This window comes from Gadus morhua, chromosome 12 (genome assembly GCF_902167405.1).
Source record: "Gadus morhua chromosome 12, gadMor3.0, whole genome shotgun sequence".
Taxonomy (NCBI): domain Eukaryota; kingdom Metazoa; phylum Chordata; class Actinopteri; order Gadiformes; family Gadidae; genus Gadus; species Gadus morhua.
In genome coordinates, this window is record NC_044059.1 from 24,051,913 (window position 1) to 24,078,462 (window position 26,550).

At 47.4% G+C, this 26,550-nt stretch overlaps 2 protein-coding genes across 2 annotated transcripts in view; both read left to right on the top strand.

The window, feature by feature from the left end:
- The window catches only part of cpamd8 (C3 and PZP like alpha-2-macroglobulin domain containing 8), a 40,290-nt gene that overhangs the window by 12,064 nt on the left and 1,676 nt on the right, over nt 1–26,550 (top strand). The window contains exons 18-42 of the mRNA XM_030371877.1: nt 1–89; nt 795–857; nt 2,037–2,268; nt 4,004–4,157; nt 5,179–5,309; nt 5,422–5,473; nt 5,647–5,945; nt 7,438–7,506; nt 7,592–7,748; nt 7,874–8,050; nt 9,823–9,904; nt 13,093–13,249; nt 13,523–13,597; nt 14,571–14,736; nt 15,869–15,955; nt 16,196–16,332; nt 16,770–16,925; nt 17,760–17,822; nt 19,353–19,606; nt 20,200–20,287; nt 22,656–22,730; nt 22,954–23,059; nt 23,365–23,475; nt 23,942–24,154; nt 25,038–25,112. The exon at nt 1–89 is cut by the window's left edge and continues 54 nt beyond it. Of these exons, the coding sequence (XP_030227737.1) occupies nt 1–89; nt 795–857; nt 2,037–2,268; nt 4,004–4,157; nt 5,179–5,309; nt 5,422–5,473; nt 5,647–5,945; nt 7,438–7,506; nt 7,592–7,748; nt 7,874–8,050; nt 9,823–9,904; nt 13,093–13,249; nt 13,523–13,597; nt 14,571–14,736; nt 15,869–15,955; nt 16,196–16,332; nt 16,770–16,925; nt 17,760–17,822; nt 19,353–19,606; nt 20,200–20,287; nt 22,656–22,730; nt 22,954–23,059; nt 23,365–23,475; nt 23,942–24,154; nt 25,038–25,112 (3,268 nt within the window). The remainder of the gene's footprint in view (nt 90–794; nt 858–2,036; nt 2,269–4,003; nt 4,158–5,178; nt 5,310–5,421; nt 5,474–5,646; nt 5,946–7,437; nt 7,507–7,591; nt 7,749–7,873; nt 8,051–9,822; nt 9,905–13,092; nt 13,250–13,522; nt 13,598–14,570; nt 14,737–15,868; nt 15,956–16,195; nt 16,333–16,769; nt 16,926–17,759; nt 17,823–19,352; nt 19,607–20,199; nt 20,288–22,655; nt 22,731–22,953; nt 23,060–23,364; nt 23,476–23,941; nt 24,155–25,037; nt 25,113–26,550) is intronic.
- shc2 (SHC (Src homology 2 domain containing) transforming protein 2) overlaps nt 24,994–26,550 on the top strand; it is a 30,158-nt gene continuing 28,601 nt past the window's right edge. The window contains exon 1 of the mRNA XM_030371879.1: nt 24,994–25,030. The gene's annotated coding sequence lies outside the window, so the exon portion shown is untranslated. The remainder of the gene's footprint in view (nt 25,031–26,550) is intronic.

Genomic DNA, 26,550 nt, shown 5'->3' on the forward strand with positions numbered 1-26,550 from the left:
GGAGGCATGTATACAGACGAGGCGGTGCCAGCCTTCCAGCCCCACTCCTCCACCCTAATGACGGCCCTGCACTCCCGCGCCGTGCCCAGGTTAGAGACGCTTCCTCCTCCTGCCTGTCATCCCCTCTGAAGGAGCCTCCTGTTTGTGTACCAGTTCCACCGTTTAAGTACGCCTCTGTGCCAAAGGGGGAGGAATGGAAGGATGCGCCGTCTCCGCTCAAGGGTGTTTTGGAATGCCGCTGAACGGTAGCTGTTGGATACCTAGAAGTTCCAACTTTCATGTTGTAATGTCTTGGTATTGTCACCCTAATGTAAGTGTGTTTTGTGACCGGAGCAGGCATTAAACAACAAGTATTCACATGACAAAACCGTGGAAAAAACGATGATTTCTTTACAACGTGGAAATATTTTCCAGAGGAATCTGAGAAATGTCGGGGAAAAATCCTTGAAATGCTGCGGGTCTTTCTTCAACGCACCGGGGTAAATGAGGGCCGGTGTGCCGGGACCGAGGAAAGCAGATGGACCGACAATGCAGATGAATCATGTGTTTCCGTGTTGCATTCTGGAATACACATTCCTTAAAGGCACGAACAGCGCTCATCCAAGAGATTAACATTAAACACATGCTGTGACTAAAGAGGATGTTTTGGTCAACATAATACCTCTTTTAATTATGGATGGTTATACTGAAAGTGGCACTACCGCTGTGGGCTGGAGGACTGTTTTTGATGTCAGCTTGGTGTGTTTGTGTGTGTTTGTGTGCGTGTGTGTGAATGTGTGTGTTCTTGGTTGCAGAGCAGAGAAGCGCAGGAGGACATTCTTCCCGGAGACGTGGGTGTGGCACTGCCTTAATGTCAGGTATTTAACTATCTTACTGTGTGCACACACACACACACACACACACACACACACACACACACACACACACACACACACACACACACACACGCGATACACTGATAGGAAGATGAGGAAAAATCAGCTAAAAAGTAAAAGAAGGAAGAAATGGTTGTACACGAGGAAGGAGAGAGGTGACAGGTGGTGGGAACAGGAAGAGAGAAAAGGGTGAAGGAGGTGTTAGAAGACGAGTGGACGCAGGAGGAGAAGAGGGGAGGAGGTGATAAAAGAAGGTCTGGGAGGAGGAGGAGAGGAGCAAAGGGGATGAACATACAACATTGCAGAGGAGATGGAAGAAGGAGAGCAAAAGGAAGAAGAGAAGGAGCTGGAAAGAGGAGGAGGAGAAGCATACGATGGAGGTGTTTAGTAAGCCTGTGTGTGAGGAGTTCGGACCTTCTGGCATGCTGGCAGCGTCCAGCACTGTGAATGCGGCTCATTTAAACTGATGAAGTTATCTGGGAACACGCCACCAGTTTCTCAACAGCCCCTTTCATTCATTTCCAGCCAATGTAAATGTACATAGATCTCCATATGCTTTATGCCGTTGGACTGCGAGCCGCGAGTTCCTGCCTAATTCCTGTCGGCAGTTCAAGGCTTTTATTAGTCACATTGAGGGTATTATGGTTCATGGCTACTAATCAAGAGGAAAGGGAATTTTGTCAGAACATTCATTTTGTCCTGTCGGTGTTGGCCAAGACCAACATTCAGAATGGGTTGCCAGTAATGACCTCAGCGAGCCCCTCTCCAGTCCACACCTGACGGTTGGCTCGGCTATCTGTTATGCCGTGTGTAGGATAGTGATGAGGCGCAGGTGTTTTTGTGTTGACCCAGGTGCCTCCAACATAAAAGTCCTGTTCAAGGGTGATGGCCCAAAACCATCACCACTGCTGCCTTCATCTATTTCCATCCGAGTTTAGACTTCAAGGGAACAAGGTCAAAAGCATGACAAAAACACACTTACAATTTAAGAAACTTTACCAAAGCCAGATGGTATCCAAACAGGCTCATAGAATATAGAATATAGAAGTACCTGTAAAGGATCATATAATCAGATCATTCTTGTCATGATATTATTCTACACCTCAATTTCAGCCTACGACATCCCCTTGAATCACCTTTAACTCCATGCATCCCTTACAGTGCGGAGACTGGGGAAGCCGAGCTGCGATTGGACGTTCCGGATTCCATCACGACCTGGGTGACCGAGGCCATTGGCCTGTCCAAAGACACGGGGATGGGCCTGGCCAAGAGGGCGGAGCTGCGCACCTTCAAGCCCTTTTTCGTCGACTTCACCTTGCCCTACAGCGTGATCAGAGGAGAGCAGACCAAAGTCCCCCTCACTGTCTACAACTACCTGCCCACCTGCGCCGAGGTATGAACAGGACATCAGACCCACCTGTCCGTCACACGGCCGATTCTTACACAACAAACCTTCGTGTTTGGAAGACACATGTTTTCGGAGCCTGAAATTCCTATCGAGTGCAATGTTTGCGTCCGCACAGTATAAACTTTACCGTCCCGAACCAAAGCACGGTGTGAATGTGATAATGACAGGGTGACATCACCGCGGCACAGCTTCAAACGAAACCCTGTCATCCGGTTTCAAAGTAAATGTTTACATGTGTGTGTGTTTTGTAAACCTGACACAAAGCCCGGCGGTCTCGTATAAAAGCACCCCTCACGTCACAGTCCAGCCGCAGTTTGCTTAGGTAACCGCTCGCGGCAGCGTGCAAAACCCGAGCCGTACAATCGCTTTGTGTTGCTCAATACAGATGAAATATATCCTTTATTTCCTCCCCATTGATGTGTTTCGTTGAATAAGAAAAACAAGCCGTAAATCAAACCGGATAAGTGGAACAGAACGAGGCTTCGATGAATGGAGTGAATGAAACGCGGGGAGTTATTGGCATGACGGTGGGGCTCGTATCCCAGCCCCGCCGGGACAAAGGTAGTGTAATGCTCCTAAGAAAACCGTGCGGTCGGTCCACTGCTATGTTTTTTGGAAGCCCCTCGTGTTCCATCCTGTGCTTCAAACGGGTCCGTCCCGCGGCCCCACGGAGATGACATCATGTTGTCTGCAGATGAGCCTGTTAAACGGTGTGTGTGTGTGTGTGTGTCTGTGTGTGTGTGTGTGTGTGTCTGTGTCTGTGTGTGTGTCTGTGTCTGTGTCTGTGTCTGTGTCTGTGTCTGTGTGTGTGTGTCTGTGTCTGTGTCTGTGTCTGTGTCTGTGTCTGTGTGTGCTGTATGTGTGTGTCTGTGTGTGCTGTGTGTCTGTGTGTGTGTGTATGTGTGTGTGTGTGTGTGTGTGTGTGTGTGTGTGTGTGTGTGCGTGTGTGTGTGCATGTGCGTGCGTGCGTCGGCGCAATGTCGCATTCGCCCGGTAATGCAAACCATGGCAGAGCTCCGCTTTGATGTCGGCGCCGGCAACATGTGATTCCTATATTTCCTTTGCAGAGTTATTTACGACAAGTGGCATGTAGATGAGAACCAGTGAAAGGATCCGTCCGCATTGCTGAAGCGCTTTGGTGAAAGTTGGAGCGGTGGAGCTTAATCCTTCAGGGGAGCATGAGTCAGTCAGCATGGAAAATCCAGAATGCAATTTAGAAATCCTCCCGTGAATGCTTTTAATAGCCTCGCTGGGAGGAAGACACGCTATGTGAGGGGTATGCCGGCGGTATGTCCTGTCAGACACCTGCTGCTCCTGACTTTAATCACTTTAACATTCCTCTTCTCTATTTTCCTCTCCTATCTTCTGTCGTCTCCTCCACTCCTCCTCTCTTCTCTCTTTTTCCTGTCCTGTCTTCTTCTGTCCTCTCCTCCTCTCTTCACTACTTCTCGTCTGCTTCTCCTCTCCTCTCCCATCCTGATATTTTTGCCCTTGTTTACTCTTCTCTCTCCTGTCATCTCCGCTCATGCTCTCTCCTCTTTCCACTCCTCTCCTCTTGTTTCCATTCCCCTCATGTCCTGTTCTGTTTTCTTCTCTACTTTCCTGTTCTCCCTCTCGTCTCCTTTCCCCTTCTCGTGTCTTCTCTAACGTCTTACTACATTCCTCTCCCTCTCATTGACACATATATATTTTCTCTCTCCCTCTCTCCTTCTCTCCACAGGTCCATGTTAAAGTCTCCGTCCCCAAGGGCATCAAGTTTGTGGGCCACCCAGGAAAACACCACCTCACCAGGAAGAAGTGTGTCTCTCCTGGGGAGGCCACGCCCACGTCGATCGTTCTGTCCTTCACCGAACTGGGAGCTATGAACATCACAGGTGACCAGAAGACCCGATGCAATTCACAGACACTACATCCCAATGATACTAGTGAGGTTCAATCTGAACCCCACTAGTATAATTTTTTTTATGTATGCAACCAATTCAAGTCTTTATAAATGAAAGAGTCCAGACTTTAAAGGATGCTTATATTCTGTGTCCAGTATTCTGATCATTAAGGCTTATCCGGATTATGATGTTTTACATCAGCGAGTACAGATCAGACCGTGCTGGGCGATTTGAATTGTGTAGTGGCATTCCCGGTCAAACAATAGCGCCTTTCTTGCAGAGCTGCTCTCCAGGGCAGCTCTTTCTCTCTCTAGGGCTGCCTCTGAGGGCAGGCCTCTGGCCCAGAAGATTTATGAGCCCCTGAGCCCGTGTGTGTGATCTGGTCCCCCACCAAGAGCTACAAACAAACAGTCCTCCCACCTTCCACAGAGCCATGCAGGAACAATGCAGTGGGGGAGAAGCCAGGGGCCTTGCTGTGACACTGCAGTGGCATGTTGATGAGTTTCGCGGGTCACTGGTGGTCAACATGGCCCCCCACGGCCCCCTTTCGCCTGTCCCTTGACCCCGAGTCCTTCTCTCGCTCACTTCACACACACAAAGAGTCGCTGCGGACACTGGGCCACTGCGATGCATGCCCCCCTGCCCCCCCCCCCCTCCCTCAAAAGAGCAGAGAACTCGCGGAGGCATGTTTTTGTTGTGCAATGTCTGTTGTGATAGATGCATTGCTTGTTCCATGCGGGGACAGCAAGCACTGCCAACACGTGCTCGCTCCGTGGTTACGCACACACGCTTTGCTCCAATCAAGGGACTGTTGATGTACGGGCAGAGTTTCAACACACGGGTTCAAGGCTTTGCAAAACTCACAATTAGACCAAAAGTAACCACTGAAAATAATGAATCTATGCATAAAAACATACTTTACATCCACGCATGCATACATTCCTACCTCCCTACATGAATATATAAAACCATAAAGAAGCGTTCATTAAGCTCCCCAATGCTTCTTCTACAGCGCGTGCGATCGCCTACAGTGAGCCAAGTTGCTGCGCTGACGGGTTGCAGACCAACAAAGTGAGCAACGATGTGGACGACCGGAGAACCCCCACTGGCCTGGACTACGTTCGCAGGAGTGTTCTGGTGGAGGTAGGTGCTGGGATGTTGCTTGGCATGTGGATGCCTTTCTACTCACCGAATCCATTTTAAATCAGTTCTATTCAATCTACCATTCTTCAATTCTGCATCCTTCTGCTTGTAGCCAGAAGGCCTGCCCAGGGAATACACGTACAGCGTCTTCTTTTGCCCTAATGGTGAGTACAGCTGTAACCTCTCCCGACGAAGGAGTTGGCCCATGAATCCCTTCAAGTCTATAACTATGTTAGAGGCTAAAGGCTACAGAACTAAGCTTTACTTGACTTGATTACATTATCAAAGTCGAAAACAACTCAGGATTGACAGTGTGTTTATTATTCCTGTGTTTTAGAGAGGATCCACATCTCCACTCCCAACAAGTACGAGTACCAGTATGTGAAGAAGCCAACTCGCATGACCCAGTTCCAGGTGGCGGTGAAGACCCACAACGATGCCCACTTTGCCCTCTCTGGAAGCCCCCACGACAGCGCCGAGATGCTGGAGATTGTGCTGGGCGGCAGGCAGAACAGCCGCTCCTGGGTCTCGGTGGGTAAAATGGGGGAACCGTTGGTCAGTGCCGCCACGCCAGGCATCCTGTCCTGGGACGAGTTCCGCAGCTTCTGGATCAGCTGGAAGTTGGGGATGATCCAGGTAAGGCGCCGCCCTCGACCCAGCTGTCTCAGTTCGATCTTTGGTGACCGTAGATGAGGATATGATGACAAAATGTAGATCGAGTCAACATAGGGCTGGGCGATTAATCGAAATTCAATCTCGATTTAGCGTCAAACGATACATACTAATATAATCGATTTTTTTTTTGAGAACAGCTGGATATATATCTGTACATTATTTTGGATTTGAATATTTTCTTTTTGACCATTTAATGTATTTTTTTTAAGGTGAAATTTCAAAGTTCTCAGTTACAAAGTGTTTTTGGGAGAGACATGGTGAATGAATACATCATGTTTTCAAACTCAAAAATAATCCTTTGAATAATCGTGATTTCAATATTGACCAAAATAATCGTGATTATGATTTTTTCCATAATCGAGCAGCCCTCAGTCAACATATACATCTGCATTTTTCAGCAGTCGGAACGTCAGATGTTTTTTTACACAAAAATAATATGCATTATCCATTTAATTTGCACATTTAATGTTGCCCTTGATTGGAAATGTATTCAAACACGAGACAGTCCTCACATGCTTACATAGGCAGATTTTCTGAACAAATCTGAACATTGACTCTCGATCGTTAAGGGTTGAGTCTGGTCACTTCATAGCGAACCACACTGACACGTTGCGCAGGAAGGGGAAACTAGGAGAAGAACTGAGATGTAAAAACGCAGATCGGGGACATGCTACTGTTTAGTTGAGCTGTTTAGCTGTTGTGTGCAGGTTAGGAGAGCAGAGTACGGGAGTCTGTGGAAAAGGCCACAGGGTCTGTGTGTTAGGAGGACTGGCGCCAGTTTTACTGGCATGGGCTGCCTGTGAGGTCACGCTTAGCGGGGGCCGATGTCAGTGAGGACACTCGCTGATCCGTGGCCCCGTGCTTGCATGGTACTCAGGGGCTGGCACACCCGTAGTCCTGACCCTCGACAACGCAGTCCAGGGCCTTCGCTCGGCGCCGAATCACCAAAGAGAGCAATTAAAAACCCTGCTGTCGAGCAACGCGAGGGTTACAACCCAGTAGGATTCATTTTTATTTTTAGGGGGCTCTTATTGCTGCTCTGGGGGTAGGGAGCTTGGGGGGATACTCGGTGGGGCCGCGCTGCACATGGTCTTTGGTTTAATGCGATTACGAAACGAAACCCACGGAACGCACCAGGAGGAAATGTGCTCTAAATGGGCCCGTGTGTGTTGGTGTTTGTTGTTGTTTGTGTGTGGTTGTCGGGTGAATCACACTGGCCTCTGCCGTGCCTTGGCAGATGAACATTGCTTGTGCCCAGTATGTAGTATTCCAAAAACAGCACTAGTGACGTTTTATTCACAGTCGTTACTTCCTGGCTTTTCTTGTTGACTTTCCCGTAACGACTGTGATTATTTATCATCCAAAGCGTGACGGCCGCACCGAAATGATGGCCCAACCACTCAGAGCCAAAGTACTGCAATCACCTCCCTTTATCCCTCCCCTTTTGCTTTAGGTGGGATATGGTCTTCAGCCGTCTAATGAATCGCTGATCCTCCAATGGGGAGGCCCCCTTCCAAACCAGGTTGGAGTTTAACTTTCATATCGTAGCGATGAAATTGTAATGTTCTGAGTGGAGCTTTTAGCATTTTCTTTCGTTATTCCTGCAGATACGTCATATTGGATTCTCCACGGGCTGGGGTTCGGTCGGAGAGTTTAAAATCTGGAGGAAGGAAGACTCGGACGAGAACCACAACGAAGCCTTCACCCTGGGGGTCCCGCAAAACGTGGTCCCTGGATCCGAGAAGGCCTCCGCATCCATGATCGGTAGGTTTCTCCAACTGCCTTTCGAGAATGCTCTTCCAATAAGTTCCTTGAAAGGCTTGAGGTTTATGGTCAGTTGACACGATGGTTTTCCTACAAGCGTGTTCGTGTGTGTCTTCATGTGTTAGGGGACGTGATGGGGCCCACCCTGAACAACCTGGACAAGCTCCTGCGTCTGCCCTTTGGCTGTGGGGAGCAAAACATGATCCACTTCGCCCCGAACGTCTTTGTCCTGAAGTACCTGCAGAAGACCCGGCAGCTCAGTACAGACGTGGAGACGGAGGCCACTGACTATCTGCTGCAGGGTAAGCAGAGCACTAGCACCGTGTATTTCAGTGCAAATGAATGCCCCTTAGTCCTGCAGGTTCACATACAGTCCTTTGGATTCTAGACCAAAGGGGGGCGGGCAAATCTGAGGCGGGAGTACGAAATATGCAATGGAAAAGCGTGAGAACTCCTTCGTTCCCACAAAACCTTTTTCAGAAGAAAGAGCTTGCTGTTAAGACGTGGACACACATTGCAGTCAACCCTGTCTGGGTATTTTTTCGATCAGCCCACCACAATGTTTTCTGAACTCAAGAATATTGTGAGGAATTTTCTTCATCTTTTCAAATCCTTGCAAGATTTATGTCAATTGTATGCAACACAGACCAAAATTCAGTGGCAGGGACTAGATCTACCGTTCTTCTATGGAAGGGACAGAAACCAAATGAACCAGTTGGAGTTGGAAGGTGGAAAAGCTCTCATGAAGGGGTCAGCCAGCATACCTGAGAACTAACACCATGTACCAAAAGGAGCAGCTGGTCTTTGGTCAGCTTGGCCATTCTCCAAATGCTACAACGAGAGTAAGCTAATGGGGGACCCAACATTTTCCTGCCTTTCATGTAAATGCTGCAAGGTGTGGAGGTTAACAAGATCCTATAAATCTGATTGGCCCGGGGGAACCTTTCAAGTCACTTGTTACGACTGCTTAGCCTTATCTAATCATCAAAGCATTTGAAGAATTGGACCATAGGAAGAAGTGAGTTTTAAATTAGCTTTTGTTTTACACAAGAACCACTGTCATACCCTCTTTGTAGAGCACAGTTCCAGAAATACGGGAGCGATAAGCCCCCCTGTAATTAAGGCTTTGAGTAATTCTCTATGTACTCCAGGGGAACTCATCGTTCCATACAAATGAAGTGAAAGATTGAACAATGGAGTTAAAGAAAGATTTAGAAGGATAAGGTGGAATACACTGTAACCGAGTCATTTGGGGAGCCCATTCATTGTAATACAATTCACTTTTCTTGCCAAGGACAAGTTAAGTGTTTTCCATTTCTTCAGATCTATTTTGTCTGTCTCAAATGGAAGAAAATATTTTGTGCCGGATAAAGGCTCTGGATGTTTCTTGTGATGTTAGTGCCAAAGTATTTCAACCATCGCTAGACATTTGGATGGCTTTCAATGCTTTAAAGACCTCCTATAATACAAATCAAACTGATCATATTTAATACTGACAATGGGATTATCTGAATGTATTTGCTCTGATTTACACAATTGCATTAACAATAACTAAATTACATTTTTATCTTGAAAATCAGCCCCGGAATAGGAAAAAATACCTCTAATATTACCCCTCACCATAACCTATTGAACTTTTCTTTTTTTTATACTTGAACTTTTCTTGCACCAACTTCGGTGAATTATCTCTTGCAGGGACAGGCTGTGAAAGGATCCTCAGGAATGTTGTACTGTAAATAAAAGCCGCTACGAGAACTGCCATTCATACTCTGCACCAAAGAGTCGATACATTCTAAAGCTGGAAGCCATCAATTTCATTAATTCAAAATCTGGAAGTCATCAATTTTGTATGTTCAATTGGCATTCCGATGCAGGTTTGGAAACTATGAATGCATGGGTCAATCGTTATGTGGCCCAGTCACTTCCAGGATACAACAACAAAACCCTGGTTGAATTAAGAGACGGTCAACGATACAAATCTGAAAATGTTAGAATGTGTACCGCATCTTATCCAAAACTTGTTTGGTTTTGCCTTTTCATTGGCTTCATCTGTCTGTTTGGATACATCTCCCAGGCTATCAGAGGCAGCTGACCTACAAGCGCCAGGATGGGTCCTACAGTGCTTTTGGAGAGAGGGATTCTTCCGGAAGTATGTGGTAAGTCAACCGTTATTCAGACATGTTTCATCTTTGTGGTTTGCATTCTCTGTATTTGTGTTGATATAATTGTGTTTGCCTGACCATTAACACATCTGCACAATAACATGAAGGTCCAATAGAGATGAGCTCTAATCTGATCTGAGAGATTTCTCCACATTCCTTAAGCCTCAAACTGAAGGTAGGTATGCAGCTAAGGGTTCTTATCAGCTTTACAGCATGTTTTTGTTAAATGAAAGCATTCTGTTATGAGAGTTAAAATCTGCTTGAATTTATCCTCTGCAAGTGTTTAGGCCTTGTTTACATCTCCTCGAGGCAGGCAAAAAGCCAGAGGTGTCTCATAAAGTTACCAAAAAAATCAACTTTGATGTGGTTTAATGCTGGCCGATTGAGGCCCTGGGGCAAAGCGCATACCAGTAGTTGATTTACGAGCTGGATCGGTATTATAATATTTAATAGAGCTGAAAGTATGAACCAGCTGGGTGCATTAACCATGGGCATTTACAGACAAACAAATTGGATCCCAAAGTTAGGTAGGCTTCCATTATGTATTTGCCGTTAAAGGGGGGTGAATTCTACCAAAATACCATAATAGCCCCCTACTGCACTGGCCTCCTGGACCAACTCCTACCTCTCTGCCAGTGGAGACTTTCTCAACTCCCCCATACAAATGACTCTGTGCCCCTCTGCCTGGAAGGTAAAATCATGGTCCTCCGGTATTGTGAAAACGTTTGGACTCTTGGGGAACATTGAAATTGCCCACAGATGTCTCTGGGAGGAAATGCGGATGTTGCAAGGATTGGTGTTGAGTTTGTCCTAAAGCCCCGGGCCACACGTGTACGGGTTGGGGGGCACAGCACAGATGGTTGAACCTTCCATAAACCTCCATCAAACACTTTATGAATCCAACAGCCACGTGTTCATACGCCAAAGACAACCGCGCTGTTGTTTCTGATCCAGGGTTCAGCAGTTGAGCAGAGCCTTTATTGCTGCTCTTTAAAGCACTCTTAATGCAGTGTTAATGTATTCCAGCTTGTTAAAATACTTCAGAACGGAAATTGTTAGGGAGCAATGAAAAATATAATGACATGGGTAAGAGATGTTGTGGTAAACAGTCGAGGACTTTCGGTGATGTGGCTTTAGCACACCAATGTTGTTGGTCCAAAGGAAAGAGAGAGAAGAAGTTCAGAAGTGCACCAGCTTGCACTTGTTTAGAAGTATGGATGCGTGCGGAATAGAGGTTGCATCCTGCAATTTGTGAGAGAAAAGGGAGAAAGTGTCAACATGGCACTGTTTGAGTGTTTTCATTCTTCCGTCAGGGTCTTTCCTCAGTGGTACAAGTTTTGGCTGGCAGGGTATTTATGTCTGCTGAAGATTGATCTAACTTTGCTATCAGTAATAGAGGAATGGGTTTTGAATACCAGAGAGAAAAAACAAGCAATATTCTTGGCAGGTGCATTTCATGCCAATTTCAGTTTTTTAAGGTATTTGACACAGGAACTGCATGTGTTATCTTTGGCTGGCTTACTATTTGCGAAAGAAAGTAATATTTGCTCAAATTCAAATAACATTCAATCTGCATGTTCAACAAACAATGTCATAAAAGACCAAACTATCTTTAACCGAATTCCCCAGGGTCTCGTCAAGCTATTGTACACTATGTAGGAAGCATTTATAAGATTAGCCCACAGAGGGCCAAGTTAATCTTAAACCACTAAATGTATTTTATGGTTTTCTAATTCGTGTGAAACAGCAATCTAAACATTTGTGTCGAGCTTGTGTGCATTGCCTTCTAGGGAAAATCCCTCCAGTGTACTTATTCCAAGATGGCGCTCAGAACGCTTCATGAGAAGCGATTGGAGAGAAGTTTGGGAGTGGACAGTGAAAGAGCACAGTGTGAAGACGTTTCCCAATTTGACAGGGGCCTTGGGTGTGACTGATAGGTGCAACTATGGCAACCTCAGCTTCTCCACCTGCAGCCAGGCACCTCAGGCCCCGATGACATAATGTTGTTTAACGTCCGAGTAAAAGAAAACCTGAAATCCCTGTTATGCACGGAGTCCATTCCTCACCGTGTTCCCTGGGGAGCCACAACCTCCATGTGCAGCTAGGGCGAGATTGAATACCTTCCACCATGGGAGTAGGTCCCCTGTCGCCAGCTCTCCACTCGCCTGCTACTCTCACTTGGCATGTTCTTTCCCCTCCAGGGCTGTGCGTGAAATTAACGTTTGCAAATGTCTTTGTGTTCCTGCTGCTTGTGATTTTTATTTCTTTTTCCTTTTTCCTTTTTTGTTCTGTATCATGAGCAGCTTGCCTCATCGTCTGGCGAAGGTGGACCTGGGAATTTTGTAATGGAATACGTTGCTATTATTAAGGAGCACTTGGCCGAAAGTCGGTGGACGGTTGAACAACCTCCCGCCACCACCGGGGAGGTCTGTTCTTTATGGAGGAGTGTGTGTTTATTAGCTCGGGCCATGATCCCCCCCCCCCCAAAGGGATGCCCTTGGCTTCATGGTCCTTCTGCATTTACTCCACCGTGGCTCCACTGAGATCCCCTCTTAAACCTTCAGTCACACTCTTGAGAGGCATGGGGTTTCACGGCAGGCATCCCTGGGGATCGGTGGGCATGTTTAAGATGCTGAATTCTTTGGAGAATAGTCCTGGTTTCACAAGCAAAGACATACCTGATGCAGCTGGAGGAACATTGCCGCCCGGTCTTTCAACGCTGGACTGAACTAGCTGCTATTCCTCCCATACGGTTTATCCGTCCATACCTCAGTGGTCCTTGTCGATTTATTTAGCCATCTGTCTTCAGGTTCACCGTCACGCTCACTCAGTTTACCTCAGCCTAACCTCTTCCACTGTCTAAACTGTTGGGAAATGGTTCATACCGTTACATTAAAGTTAATGTGCTGTGAACTTTTGTGGTTTGAGGATGATGTATTTTAAGGATCTGTCAGCACATGTTTGAGCGGATCTTGGGAAAACACTTTTTCATCTCCCTGTCCTTTACATCTCTCTCTCTCTCTCTCTCTCTCTCTCTCTCTCTCTCTCTCTCTCTCTCTCTCTCTCTCTCTCTCTCTCTCTCTCTCTCTCTCTCTCTCTCTCTCTTTCCTATCTCTTTCTCTCCCCCTCCCCTCTCCTATCTCTCCCTCTCTCTCCTTCTATCCATGTCTTCCCTGCTTCAGGTTGACAGCGTTTGTGTTGAAGTCCTTTGCCCAGTCTCGGGGCTTCATCTTTATTGACCCTGAGGAGCTGCGTGCTGCAAAGTCCTGGCTCATTAAACATCAAAGAAACGAGGGCTCCTTCCCTGCCATGGGACGCATCCTCAACAAAGACCTGCAGGTATGCCTGTGCATGAATACACTGCATGGATATATGTGCGGAGACCTATGTGGTTGCATTGGGGGAGATGGGGGATGTTAGACAAGTAGTCAAGGTGCAACCAATTCAACAGGCTACGTATAAGCCAGTAAATCCCATAGTTGTGGACCTTGTGTTTAACCATATTGTGCATTGGTAGAATGGACCAGTCCATGTACCTACCATCCCATGTATGTGTATCAAAACACGCATCACTATGTCTACTAAAACTATCCGCATTGCATATTTCAACAGGGCGGAATCCATGGGAAGATATCCCTCACAGCTTATGTGGTCGCGGCGCTCCTGGAAACGGGGATAACCACTGAGGTCAGCAGTACACCAAAACAAACCGCCACAGTCAAGTCCGTCACAATAGTAAACTTGTGTTGGTTTTTCGGAGCATTGTTTTGACCAAATAGTTTCTGATTAAAGTAGACATCCAACGCCCTATCATTTTGTCTCGAAAAACAAGTGTGCAACATCTCGGACGACGTCAATGCATCCTGAGTGTAAAAAACATCAGAGTTTAGATTGACCGCACCAGGAACAGCTTGTTCCCATGGTTTCCTGAAGTTGTCCTGGTTAATGTCCGTCACACACCTGTGCTTCATTTAATACTCTCTTATGATTATTGGCATGGTGCCTGTTCAGTCTTATAAAGAAAGTAAAACACCCTCTAAAAATCAGCATAACGGGACAATTTGCAGAACGACTGCAGTTGTTTGTGAGGGTGCACAACACTGCTGCTTACACTCATTTCTGTTGTGTTTGGTCAGCTGCGCTTCTGTGTTCTGCCTGAGATCCCACTGTCATTTCACTCCAGTAAAAGCTGGCTGTAGTTGCAGTCTTTCATGGGGATTTCCCTTGTTGACTCATGAGGGATAAATCCCCCTAATGATGGATGGATACTATAAATCAAAGCAACCTCAATTTCACCTCAATGCAAGACGGATGTAGCCATAGCAGTGGTTAGCCTCTGAGTCTGAGCCTTGTCGTTTTAGATATAATGGAATAATACCACATGAAGCCGAGCGATTAAAGCTGACCAAAAGGTTTATTACAAAAGCACACCTGTGCAAAAGCTTTCAATTAGACCACTCAAGAGCCAAAAGAGATGATGATGGAAGTGAGGATTTATGTATTGAAATATTTTTTGTGTGTGTGCGTGGATGCCCGTGTGTGTGTCTGTCGTGTGTGTGTGTGTGTGTGTGTGTGTGTGTGTGTGTGTGTGTGTGTGTGTGTGTGTGTGTGTGTGTGTGTGTGTGTGTGTGTGTGTGTGTGTGTGTGTGTGTGTCCTCAGGAAGAAAAGGTTGCCGTGACCAAGGCGAAGGAGTTCCTGGAGACCAACACCTACTCAGCCAACGACCCGTACACCACAGCCCTCTCTGCCTACGCCCTGGCCCTGCTCCGCAGTCCGTACGCCCCACTGGCACTACGCCGCCTCAACCACATGGCCATCACGCACGGTAAGGGCCACAGTTGCCTTCCTCCCCATCGGCCCTGAAAAGGGGAACCCACATCCGACGTAGGGAAGCCTCAAACTAAACACATCCCCCTGACCACTCAGGCCTCAGAGGCTTCAAGGCCGATGGGAGCTGGGCTGGGTGTTTTTAGTGTGCACGCGGGTTAGGTTAACCTCTTCGTCCCGAAATGACCCGTATCCGGGTGAAGCCTCTACCCACCAATTGCACAATACGTTTCAAGGCATTTAAACACGTGAGAAAGCAGTCGTGTGGAACACCCCTAGAAAGTTAAGATTCTCAACTTTTGGTCTTTCGTTGCCATTGTTAGCTAAGCGAAAGACAATTCCAACCCCAAACAAGAAGCATGTACTACAAAAAGTAATGTATTTCATAAATGTGATGATGGAAGAGTGACTGATACTGTGACTGATTCCAACTGTCAAAATCATTTCACCCTGTGACTACAATCAATATCTATTAGCACATTTTAGCGGTTTTAGAGGAAATAGATACATTTCCTTCAATCCGAACATACGTTCTTCGTTGCCATCCTGTGGCCGTATGGTGCAATTGTTTGGCTTGGTGCCATTCAATTATATTCTCCCTGACCGTAGAGGGGTGAAGTGTCAACTGATATATTGGGTTCTCAAGAAATCTACCTGTTTGTTATTCATCAAGTTTATATTGTCGAATTGACATTGGTTCACATTGGATTTATTGATTTATTTGGGGATTTTGCCTAAACCTACCTCTACTAAAACCTCTCTATCTTTGCTCTAGTTCCCTTTATTGTTATCAAATATGGACCCAGGCACTTGTGATATGGCCTTTCAGTAATATAGGGCTACCAACTGATAATGCACCAGGTGATATCCAATCTAAAACATGACCTTTATTTCAGGCAGAAATGAAATCCTCCACTCATGCTTAATTCACTCTAACCAAGTAGTATCCACATTGTTTATTACACTTGCAACAATCTCACAGGTATTATCTTTATTTCGGTAACACAATGACATATTATAGCCCTTGCAGTTGTGGAGAAGCACTCTATTTACTGTGGAAGAAATCCCTGCGCTGATTTATCCCTCTTCCTCTGTGTTCCTCCATCGCTCTCTTCCACTCCCCACCGCAGACGGCTTCACCCACTGGAGTCTCACGGGGACCACGGTGACCGCCGAGGACACCTTCATGGGCTTCAGCGACGGCCTGTCCCAGTCAGGTGGGACACCTTCAGATCTCACCTTTCAATCACACAGAACAAGAACCACCTGGTGCCGACCACCGGAGATGTTTAGGCCATCTCATCGCAGTTAAAGTAGGGAGAGAGAGAGAGAGAGCATAAGAGAACGTTAACGCAGCCAAACTTCACGGTTCAAACCAACGTCAACGTTTCAACATGTTAACCTCGTAGGTCGTAGCGTCAGATCAGGTTCATTTCTGGTTCTCCGTCTCTCCGTAGTGGTGTCCGCCGAGGTGGAGATGACCGCCTACGGCTTGTTGACGTACACCCTCCTGGGCGACGTGGCGTCAGCCCTGCCTGTGGTCAAATGGCTCTCCCAGCAGAGGAACGCCCTAGGGGGCTTCTCCTCCACCCAGGTGACCCTCCTCCTTCACCTCACTCCACCCGTCACCTCAAGCCCACCAGTCTAGTGGGCTTTGGCTTGGATGCCCCATGTCGGAGTGATTACCACTAGGAGACATTGCGCCATACACCTGACCCCTACCTGCTCCTCGATGACATCATGTATCTAAAAGTCCACACTAAGTCCGCTAAAAGGACAAAATAACAAAAAAACTCCTCTCTTGCCATCTATATGACAGGGTTTACCCATGATGTGATTAAGTCAACATTCACACATCGGTTTGCCCTAAAAGCCAATAACAACCATCAAACTCATCGCACACCTTGACATCATGGCAATGAAACGGTTCGGTGACTTAAGTGTTGACAAAGAAACCATTTGCCTCGTCGTTATCTTCCGGCTCCCTTCGTTGACACTTCTCGTCTTATCCACAATCTCGGCGCACGCCAGGACACGTGTGTGGCTCTGCAGGCGCTGTCCGAGTACGCTATCCTCTCCTACGTGGGTGGGGTCAACCTCACCATCTCCCTGGCCTCCACCAACCTGGACTTCCAGGAGACGTTCGAGCTGCACCGCGAGAACAAGAAGATCCTCCAGAGTGCCAAGGTACTGCGAATATTGACCCATCCCCGAGTACAGCAACAAATCCTGGAGGATTAAGGGGGATCTGCTGCACACATGGTCACCACTGTTCGGGATTCCCGCTAAAACGCCAGCCTTGAACCATTGAATAGTAATCTATGCACCGCTGTGTAAACACCCGCCTTTTCCCCCACTTGACTCCAGCTCACGGAGGCGCCCAATTAAAAAGCGTTTCAGTGTGCTCCAGCGTTAAAACCTCTCTTCACCTCTCTGTTTTTTATTTGTTTGTGCCGTGGCCAGGACCGCTTCACACGGCCCAACCCCGCCAAGTAAAACTAGGTGCTTAATAACCTCACTGTACTGCCCCCTCTTTCATTAAAGACTTCCCATAAATGACCAGTCGGTCGGTCCAGTGTGGCCCCAGATCAGTCCAGATGAGCGAGTATTCGGCGCTCCCTCCAGTGGCAGTCGGGCTCCTCTGCTGTGATTAGTGGTGTCATGTTAATTGGAGCCAATTATGGCCCGCTGGTTAGTGGCCAGGGAACCACAGGTGGCAGTATGGCAGTGAAGCCGGCTTTCATTTGGTTGACATATGACTCATTAATCTCTCGTTGCCTCATCTCTCTCTCTCTTTTTTTCTCTCTCTCTCTCTATCTATCCTGGACCGCTCTTCTCTTTTTCTTTCATTCTGTTTATTTATGTTTTATCTGACATTTTAATATTTCTTCTCCTCTTTTGGCTCTCCAACTTTCCTCTCTTTTCATCTCCTATTTTCTTGATCTGTATGTTCTTCTCTGCACTGACTCCCTCTCTCTCTTTATCTATCTCTCTACCCTTCCTCTCTCTGTCTCTCCACAGATCCCCAGTATCCCCACAGGTCTCTTTGTCAGCGCTAAAGGAGAAGGCTGCTGTCTCATGCAGGTATTTGCGAGCATCTCTTCTCTCTCTCTCTCACACACACACACACACACACACACACACACACACACACACACACACACACACACACACACACACACACACACACACACACACACACACACACACACACACACACACACACCCAGTCTCACTCTCACACACCATTCTCTTTCTCACACATACTCTCTCTCTCACACACACAGACACACACACACATTCTCTCTCTCACACACACACACACACACACACACACACACACACACACATTCTCTCTCACACACACACACGCACACACACACACATGCTCTCACACAAACATTCTCTCTCACACATACTCTCTCTCTCACACACACAGACACATACACACACACACACACACACACTCTCTCTCACACACACGTACTCTCTCACGCACACGCACACATATTCTCTCTCTCACACACACACATACACACACACACACACACACACACACACACATTCTCTCTATCACGCACACACACACACACACACACATGCTCTCACACAAACATTCTCTCTCTCACACATACTCTCTCTCTCACACACACACAGACACACACACACACACATACTCTCTCTCACACACTAACACACACACACCCACAGTTACCAAAGGAGGATAAGTATAATATTATGCATGCATTACCAGTTGCATTGAAAGAATTTGCCGACAGCGTCGACAGTGGTTCTCATTCGAATTCTGTAAAAAATGTCCTGCCCAGCTCAGTGGAAATCAGGATCTGGTAGGACTTAGTGGTTTATTTTCCACCGTTCGTTGCCTTCACAGTTTATCCCAACAAACACAAACTTAATGTCCCACCCCACTATCCTAGACCTGCTATGGTCGTCACACTCTCCGGTCCACTTCCATACCGCCTTATATAACTGTACTCTCGTCTCGTCGTCGCCTCTACGCACAACTCTCTCTCCACTGCTATAATGTCCATTTCTTTCTGCTTTATTCCTCCACTTTATTTTAAAGAAAATTCACAAACTTCTCTTTCTTTGTATCAATGTCTGTTTGCCTGTCTCTCCCCCCCCCTCCCATCTCCTTTTGAGCTCGTCCCCTCGGGCCACCAGCACCTGGGCTTTAATGAAATATAAGACACGGCAAACTATAAAGAGAGAGGGAGGGTGTGTGTGTGTGCATGTGTGTGTTCCGATGCATGCGTGTTTGCACACATGTGTGTGCACATTTTTATGTCTCTACCTATCCACACAGTTGTTGCTGTTGGCAATGACTTTCCTTTGTGTGTACACATGTTTCACCTGCAGCATTTAAACTGAAAGACTAGTCAGGACTTCAAATCATCTGTTTATTATGAGGCTACTTACTTAAGAAATCTATTATGTGAAACAGAATATAAAATAAAATAAAAAGCATAGAGTTTCATTCTATGCTTTGAAATAGCATCCATCCGTAGTAAAAGTCTGATATTCATAGTTATTCAAATAAAAGGTTTAATAATAATTATTAATCGTTTAATAACGTTTAATAATAATCGACAGATCGACGTGTCCTACAACGTGCCGGACCCTGTGGCCAAACCGGCCTTCCAGCTCAAGGTGGTCCTGAAGGAGCCGCTCCGGGAGCGCCACGCGCAGGCCTCGGCCCCCCGACACCCGGGCCCCCGCGCCCGGAGCCGCGACGACAACCGCTCTGAGCTGAACCGCAGGAGGCGGGCGGCCCTGGACGAAGACGAAGACCCCGCCGCCCACCAGGACAGCATGGACTACCGGATCTCCTTGGAGGCCTGCGCCAGGTAGCGCCTCGTTGCGGACCATTAATGATCAGAGATTTAAAAGGAGACGTATTATACCGCCAGGTGTGACTGTGAATAGCCGCTACACACCGTTTTGAAAATCTGCCGCAAGTGGGCGTGTCCACCTAGATGTGGGACGGATAGATGAGCAACGTTTGCCGCAGTTCAGTAGGTAGGCTGGTAGACCGATCTATCCAGCACAGATCTAGGTGGACACGCCCACTTGTGATGTCAGAAGAGGCGGATTTTCAAAACGGCTTGTAATGGCTAATCACACTCACACCTGGTGGTATACTATGCCACCTTTTAAAACAGTTTCACGAGGCTCGGGTGTACCGGTATCAAGGAGTTATTTGGGGGCTGGTGAGTGTCACTAGACTATCTAATCCTAAACCTGGGTGGCCGGGTCAGTTCAACATTCCCCGAAGTGTATTACTGTAAATGAAGGATTAGATCCAAAAAAGAGGCACTAACTGGTTAACATGAGTTGCAAAAACATGTAAAGACATGATTATCTCTCTCTCTCTCTCTCTCTCTCTCTCTCTCTCTCTCTCTCTCTCTCTCTCTCTCTCTCTCTCTCTCTCTCTCTCTAGGTGGCTCCACTCAGGCTCCTCCAACATGGCTGTCTTAGAGGTTCCCATGCTGTCCGGTTTCCGAGCTGATATCGAAAGTCTTGAGAGGGTACATAATCCTGCAATCCCACGTACACACACAAACACACACACACACACACACACACCGTGGAGTTATGCTATGTTTCCGACGCGCCTCATGTATTTATATCGAGATTCTACACACAGGACCTTTTAAGCACGACATTCAAACCAATAAACCAACTTGTTGACAATGTTGACTTCTTAGGATCTAAATTTCACTCTCAAGATAAACATTCAAGATAGCAGGGAGCGTGACCAAAGAAAAAGTACAAAAATAAACATGTGAGCCCCACACAGCTGTGCACCTCTCCCCTCACAGTTGACCCCTCCCCTCCACCCCATCCTCAAACATACTTGCATAAATCCCCCAATTAGCAAAGGCGAGGGAGAGAGAAGTGGGCAAGCAAGTCTCTGCCATAATGTTTGGAATTTTGTGTATCGAAATGTAAACACAATGGAAATCCTACCATGACATTGTATACTTTGAAAACAAGTTCATCTGAATTTCTTTGTTTGTGTTCCTTTTTTTAACATTTCAATGTTGTGAATTCAAGTCAAGTAGAGGAAGGATACAATAGGTCATGTTTCCGGCCTGGTTGAATTAATAAGCTAACGGATGGATGTAGCTGCCTGTGGAGGTGGTGTGCTGGGTGACACAGGGGGGGGGGGGACCTTTTAAAGCAGTACTAGGGGATCAAGCACCCATCAGGAGCTCGCCCCTCATTACTGCACAGTTATGGAGAACTGAGCCTGCAGGCAAGAACCCCCATAAAGACCCCCCCCTCGCCCTCTCGCCCTCTCACTCTCTCTTGGCCAGCCTGTATAGGCAGATGGCAAACAAACATTTTGACATTGCTAATCACATATAAACACATACCAATGGACTAATGGGATTACAGTCTTGTGTGTGTTTGTGTATGCGTGTGTATTACACCCGGGTCGCGGTGGCTAACATGCCTGCTAGCTCCCTGGCTGTTTTACTACAGTCCCTCAGACGGCCACTCACATTCCTCCATTTATGGTAGCAGGCCTGGCGTCCACAGTCATGGGGGGCTGTTGTTCCCCCGACCCCGCTCGTGTTTAACGATTGGACCACTGACTCAGACGTGGGCCCTCGTGGCCGTAACATCTTATCACCCGATGTAATGAGCTGGATGTGTGTGTGTGTGTGTGTGTGTGTGTGTGTGTGTGTGTGTGTGTGTGTGTGTGTGTGTGTGTGTGTGTGTGTGTGTGTGTGTGTGTGTGTGTGTGTGTGTGTGATGATTGTTTCTGTGTGTGTGTTTGTTGGGGGGGCCCTTTTCTGCTGTAGGCTCAGGACTCCACGGCACACTTTATAGTTGCTCATCATTCAAAAAAATGCCTTATGAACTGTAGTGTGTGTGCGTGTGTGTGTGTGTGTGTGTGTGTGTGTGTGTGTGTGTGTGTGTGTGTGTGTGTGTGTGTGTGTGTGTGTGTGTGTGTGTGTGTGTGTGTGTGTGTGTGTGTGTGTGTGTGTGTGTGTGTGTGTCTTGGTGGCGCCAGCCCGGGCTGAGCACCTCATAAACCCCTGCTGTGCGAAGGCTGCCACATATGACAGAATGAGAATTCTCCCTGTGGGGAAATTAACATCACTGCCTCCCTGTGTACACACACACACACACACACACACACACACACACACACACACACACACACACACACACACACACACACACACTCATAAACGAAAACACACTCACAAACACACACATACCCTCATACTTACAATCGTACACACACACATTAACAAACACACCTATACACAAACTCACAAACACACACACACACGACTCCCACATTCACGTCTATATCCAGTAAAGGGCCTCCCCGTTGACCATTCATACAACATAGAGTCCATTCAGGTCCTGAAAAAGGCCTAAACATCTCCACACTGGACTCGGAAAGCACCACAAACACACCACCGCCACAACACACAAACCCCTCTTCCCTGAAATCTGAGTGACTCTGTCGAAAAATATGCATCCTCACGGAATGCTTTCACCCAAAATTTGTGTTTTCACAGCCCTCTCTCCAAATGATGAGACAGAGGGAGAAAGTTGAGAGAACATCTGGGATTGTAGTCATCGATGAGCTAATGACAACATAGTGCTCAATAGACCCTAAATTCAGACAACAACAAGAGGCAGTGCATGGATCTACTTAGAGCGGAATCGAACGGAAACCACACAATAACATTCGGGAACCCGCACCACATGTTTGGACTGTGACAAAACCCAATCCAACACAAACATTCAATCTTGTGGTTTCCTCTGCAGCAAGAAAACATGTCAGAGCGGATGTGATTGTCTGTGCCTGACCAGACAATGGATGCTTCTATGGGTTTGTTTTTTGACCTGTTATCCCCCCCCAAACAGCTGCTGATGGACAAGAGAGTGGGCCTGAAGCGATACGAGTTGGATGGCAGAAAGGTGCTTTTCTACTTTGACGAGGTCAGTCCTGCTGTCTGTGTTGACCCTGTAGTGCAGGAAGAGTGTTTGTTGCTTGGGTGTGCATATTTGACGCATTTGTTTGAATGTATTGCATAGATAGTATTTTATACGATATTGCATTGCGCAATGCATGTACTATATGTATGTGTATCTACGTCTTTATAGCTGTTTATCGTTGTGTGTGTTTGTGGTTTTCTCCCCTATGTTGGTCACCTTCCCTCAGATTCCCAGCCAGTGTATGACCTGTGTGAGCTTCCAGGCTGTGCGGGAATATATAGTAGGCAAGACAGCCCCTGTTCCGGTCAAAGTCTATGACTACTATGAACCAGGTGGGCCTCTCATGTATATTTGAAGTACTGCTCTGTAATATTAACAGAGTATGAAGGCCCCCCTTTCATAATCATTAATCATTATGATTTAAATATCTTTTTTGGATGTGTGTATGTGTGTGTGTGTGTGTGTTTGTGTGTGCGTGTGTGTGTGTGAGAGCGTGCGTGTGTCTATGTTTTTGTGTGTGTGTCTGTGTGTGCGTGTGTTTGCCTCTTTGTGTGTGTGTGTGTGTGTGTGTGTGTGTGTGTGTGTGTGTGTGTGTGTGTGTGTGTGTGCGCGCATGCGATGTCTGTGTGCCGTTCAGCATTCGAGGCGACGAGGTTCTACAACGTCAGCGAGAGCAGTCCGCTGGCCCGAGAGCTGTGCGACGGGCCCACTTGTAATGAGGTGGAGAGTTCGACCAACCAGTGGATAGGTGAGACCTCACCGGCAGCTGCACCGGCACACCGCACACAGCCATCGCTCGCGGGTAAACTCTGTGAGCGCGGGTCAAAGGTCTTTGCACCAGCCTGCACGTTAGGGAAACTAACCAGTCAATCAAAGGCGGTGAGGGAGAGCGGAAGAGAGCAAGTCTTTGACCCTAAACAACCCAAGAAACGTCCCCTCGCTCTCTGCCCCCTCCCTCTCTAAGTTTCTCCGCCACTCAGCAGTTTAGCATTTCACGCAGCTGGGACTCGCAGGGCGAGATGGATTCCCTAAACCAATCAGGGATGAAATGCTCTGATAGGTCAGAAAATACCTTGTGAGCGGCAGGTATCATCGACTCAAAACCAGTTCTTCTCACAGTGCATTTCACTCAATGACAGCGGACGGACTGGTTTTGCCGATTTCGAAACACATGACACCCCGGTAACAGCCCCCTTTCCCCCCCCCTCCTCCAGGCTTCGTGCCGGGGAACCAGTGCAACAACGTGTTCGGCTGCCTGGAGGAGGAGCGCTACGAGCACTGCACCTGCTACCGGGACTGCGGCTACGACGGGGAGCCGGTGTGCGGGTCGGACGGGCGGCGATACCAAAACCAGTGTCAGATGGAGGCGGCGGCCTGCCGCAATGGCACGCGCGTCGAGCAGGTGCCGCTGTCGCAGTGTCCTCAGAGTAAGAGCTCTCCGCGGGCCACGTCCCAACACATCCACCCCGGGGGCTTCCCACCCAGACCCCGTCCTGGAATCGTAGCTGTCGTCGAACCACTCGGGTCATGGTTAGCGTAGGCGCGTGATACAGTGTGTCTCTGTTTATGGGGCTTTTTGGCCTCCATCTGCACCAAAGCGTGACTGATCTAGCTTGTGAGAACAGCTGTCCAGCTGCTGCTGGGCTGATTAGTAGATGGGAGTTTGGTGGGAGAAGAAGAGACCCCCCCCCCCCCCCCATCTCCCCGCCCCTCACTCTCGCCCCTACTCTGCTACATTACAGGGCACTTCCAAATTACAGAGTGCTTCTGTTCAGCCCTTTGAAAAACTTTGTCACATTCCTTTCCAACGCACAGGCCAACAACAAAGGAGCCTTCATGTTGTGGAACTGATTGAGGAAAGGCTCAGACAAAACTTTTTTTCTTTTTTCAAGAGGGTGGGGGTGGGGGTTGCGCGTGCTGAGTTTGTGCCAAGTAGTTCATGCCTTTTTGGTTGACTAGAAGAACAATCTTTGTTTAGACCGGCGCATCCATGTGTTTGTTTGTGTCTAGTTATAGGAGTTATTTACAGCCCGGAATGAGTTGGAAAATAAGCTGATGAGTTTGGACATAATGCTCCCTTATCCCAGAGTAAGAGCGAGTTGCTCTGTTATGGGGGGACGGAACATACTGCGACGGGTTAGAAGTGTCTCTGGAAACAAAATGCAAAGCAAAAATCAAAGTGACATCCGTGTGTGTGTGTGTGTGTGTGTGTGTGTGTGTGTGTGTGTGTGTGTGTGTGTGTGTGTGTGTGTGTGTGTGTGTGTGTGTGTGTGTGTGTGTGTGTGTGTGTGTGTGTGTGTGTGGTCCCAGTGGAGGCCCTGGTGGAGGACCCCCAGGCAGAGGCAGACCAGCTGCCGGAGCAGGGTCCTGAGCCGGTACACACAAGTGAGTCCGTGCACAGCACATCCACGAGTGACAACACGTACCGTGAAGGTACATCATCCACGCTAGGTCCCAGAGGGTCTGCCTACAGCGTGCTGGTTAACCCCAGCCCAGGGGGTCACCAGTCACCTGACCTTCGTTCTGGGGGCCAGAACTGACCCCACCCCCAGAGAGTGGTCCCACACTGGATATACTAGAAAAGTAACTCCTATTGGGTCCCCCTACACTCTTCTTGTACCTAAGATGAAGAGGGCAAGAGTGCACTGCCCACATTTCTGTTTGCCCCAGAACTTTCAAATTAGATCATTATCGAAGATTAACGACATTGAAAACATTAACTTGCGCAGACCTGTGGGAGAGCATCGTAGATGAGATGTAACGCATACGTGCTATATAAATGTGTGTGTGTGTGGGCGCGCGTGTGCGCGTAGCCAAGCTTGTGCTGACTCGTCTCCAACAGATAGCTTTCCAGTAGCTACTAGCTACAACACACAGCAATCTCTCGGTAGCCAAAGGTCTCCTCCGTACAAGAACTGAGGCTTCACGCTCACCACAGGAATGCTTAGAAATACTTACAGTTTACGTTAGCGTGCACGACACACACACACACGCACACACACACACACACACACACACACACACACACACACACACACACACGCACACGCACACACTTAACCACTCGCGTTTGGCGCGCCTCCCTTCTCATGAAATAACCAGAGGCTAATTACACGGAATAAATACTGTAAAATGCTGTCATTGTAAACCATTATAATGTTGATTATACGCCCGGGAAAGTGCACTCTGCAGCGTAAAAGCTGAGAGGGTGTGTGTGCCAAGGAGTTGACAGCGTTCAATAGATTAGCGGAGCTGAGACGGGGGCCTTGGAATTAGATTCCCTGTACAGACATGTTCTCTCCTACCACTGAACCCTTAGTGGAGAACAACACACGCTAACAGACGCGCTATCTTGGCACTGTTGGACCGAATGTGTTAACCCAATATAGTTATGCTGCCACGCATAAATTATTCTATTTTTGTATGACCAAACGTTGACGCAGGAGATGAATCTTTAAGTATGTGTTGACAATGTGTGGTGACTTCTTGAAAAGCTCTAGGGGTTGTGCAAAGGGTCCTGGAATGTCCTCTGGAAAGATAGATTTTTAGCTCATGGGCATAACTTTGAGGATGGAGCGACCCCTAGTGGTCCTTCAATGACACGATTCTAGTAGTGTCGTCCAGGTATACTGAATAAAAGTTAATAGTTAGCACATGATTATGCAATAATATTTGTAAGGAACAGATTAATAAATACTGAAAAGAATATATGTGTAAAGAAATGGTACCATTATAGTACACATCATAACCTAATCGGTGGCAATAATAATAACGTGAATAATATAATATATGCATACGTGACTTTTATGAATACTGTTTAATA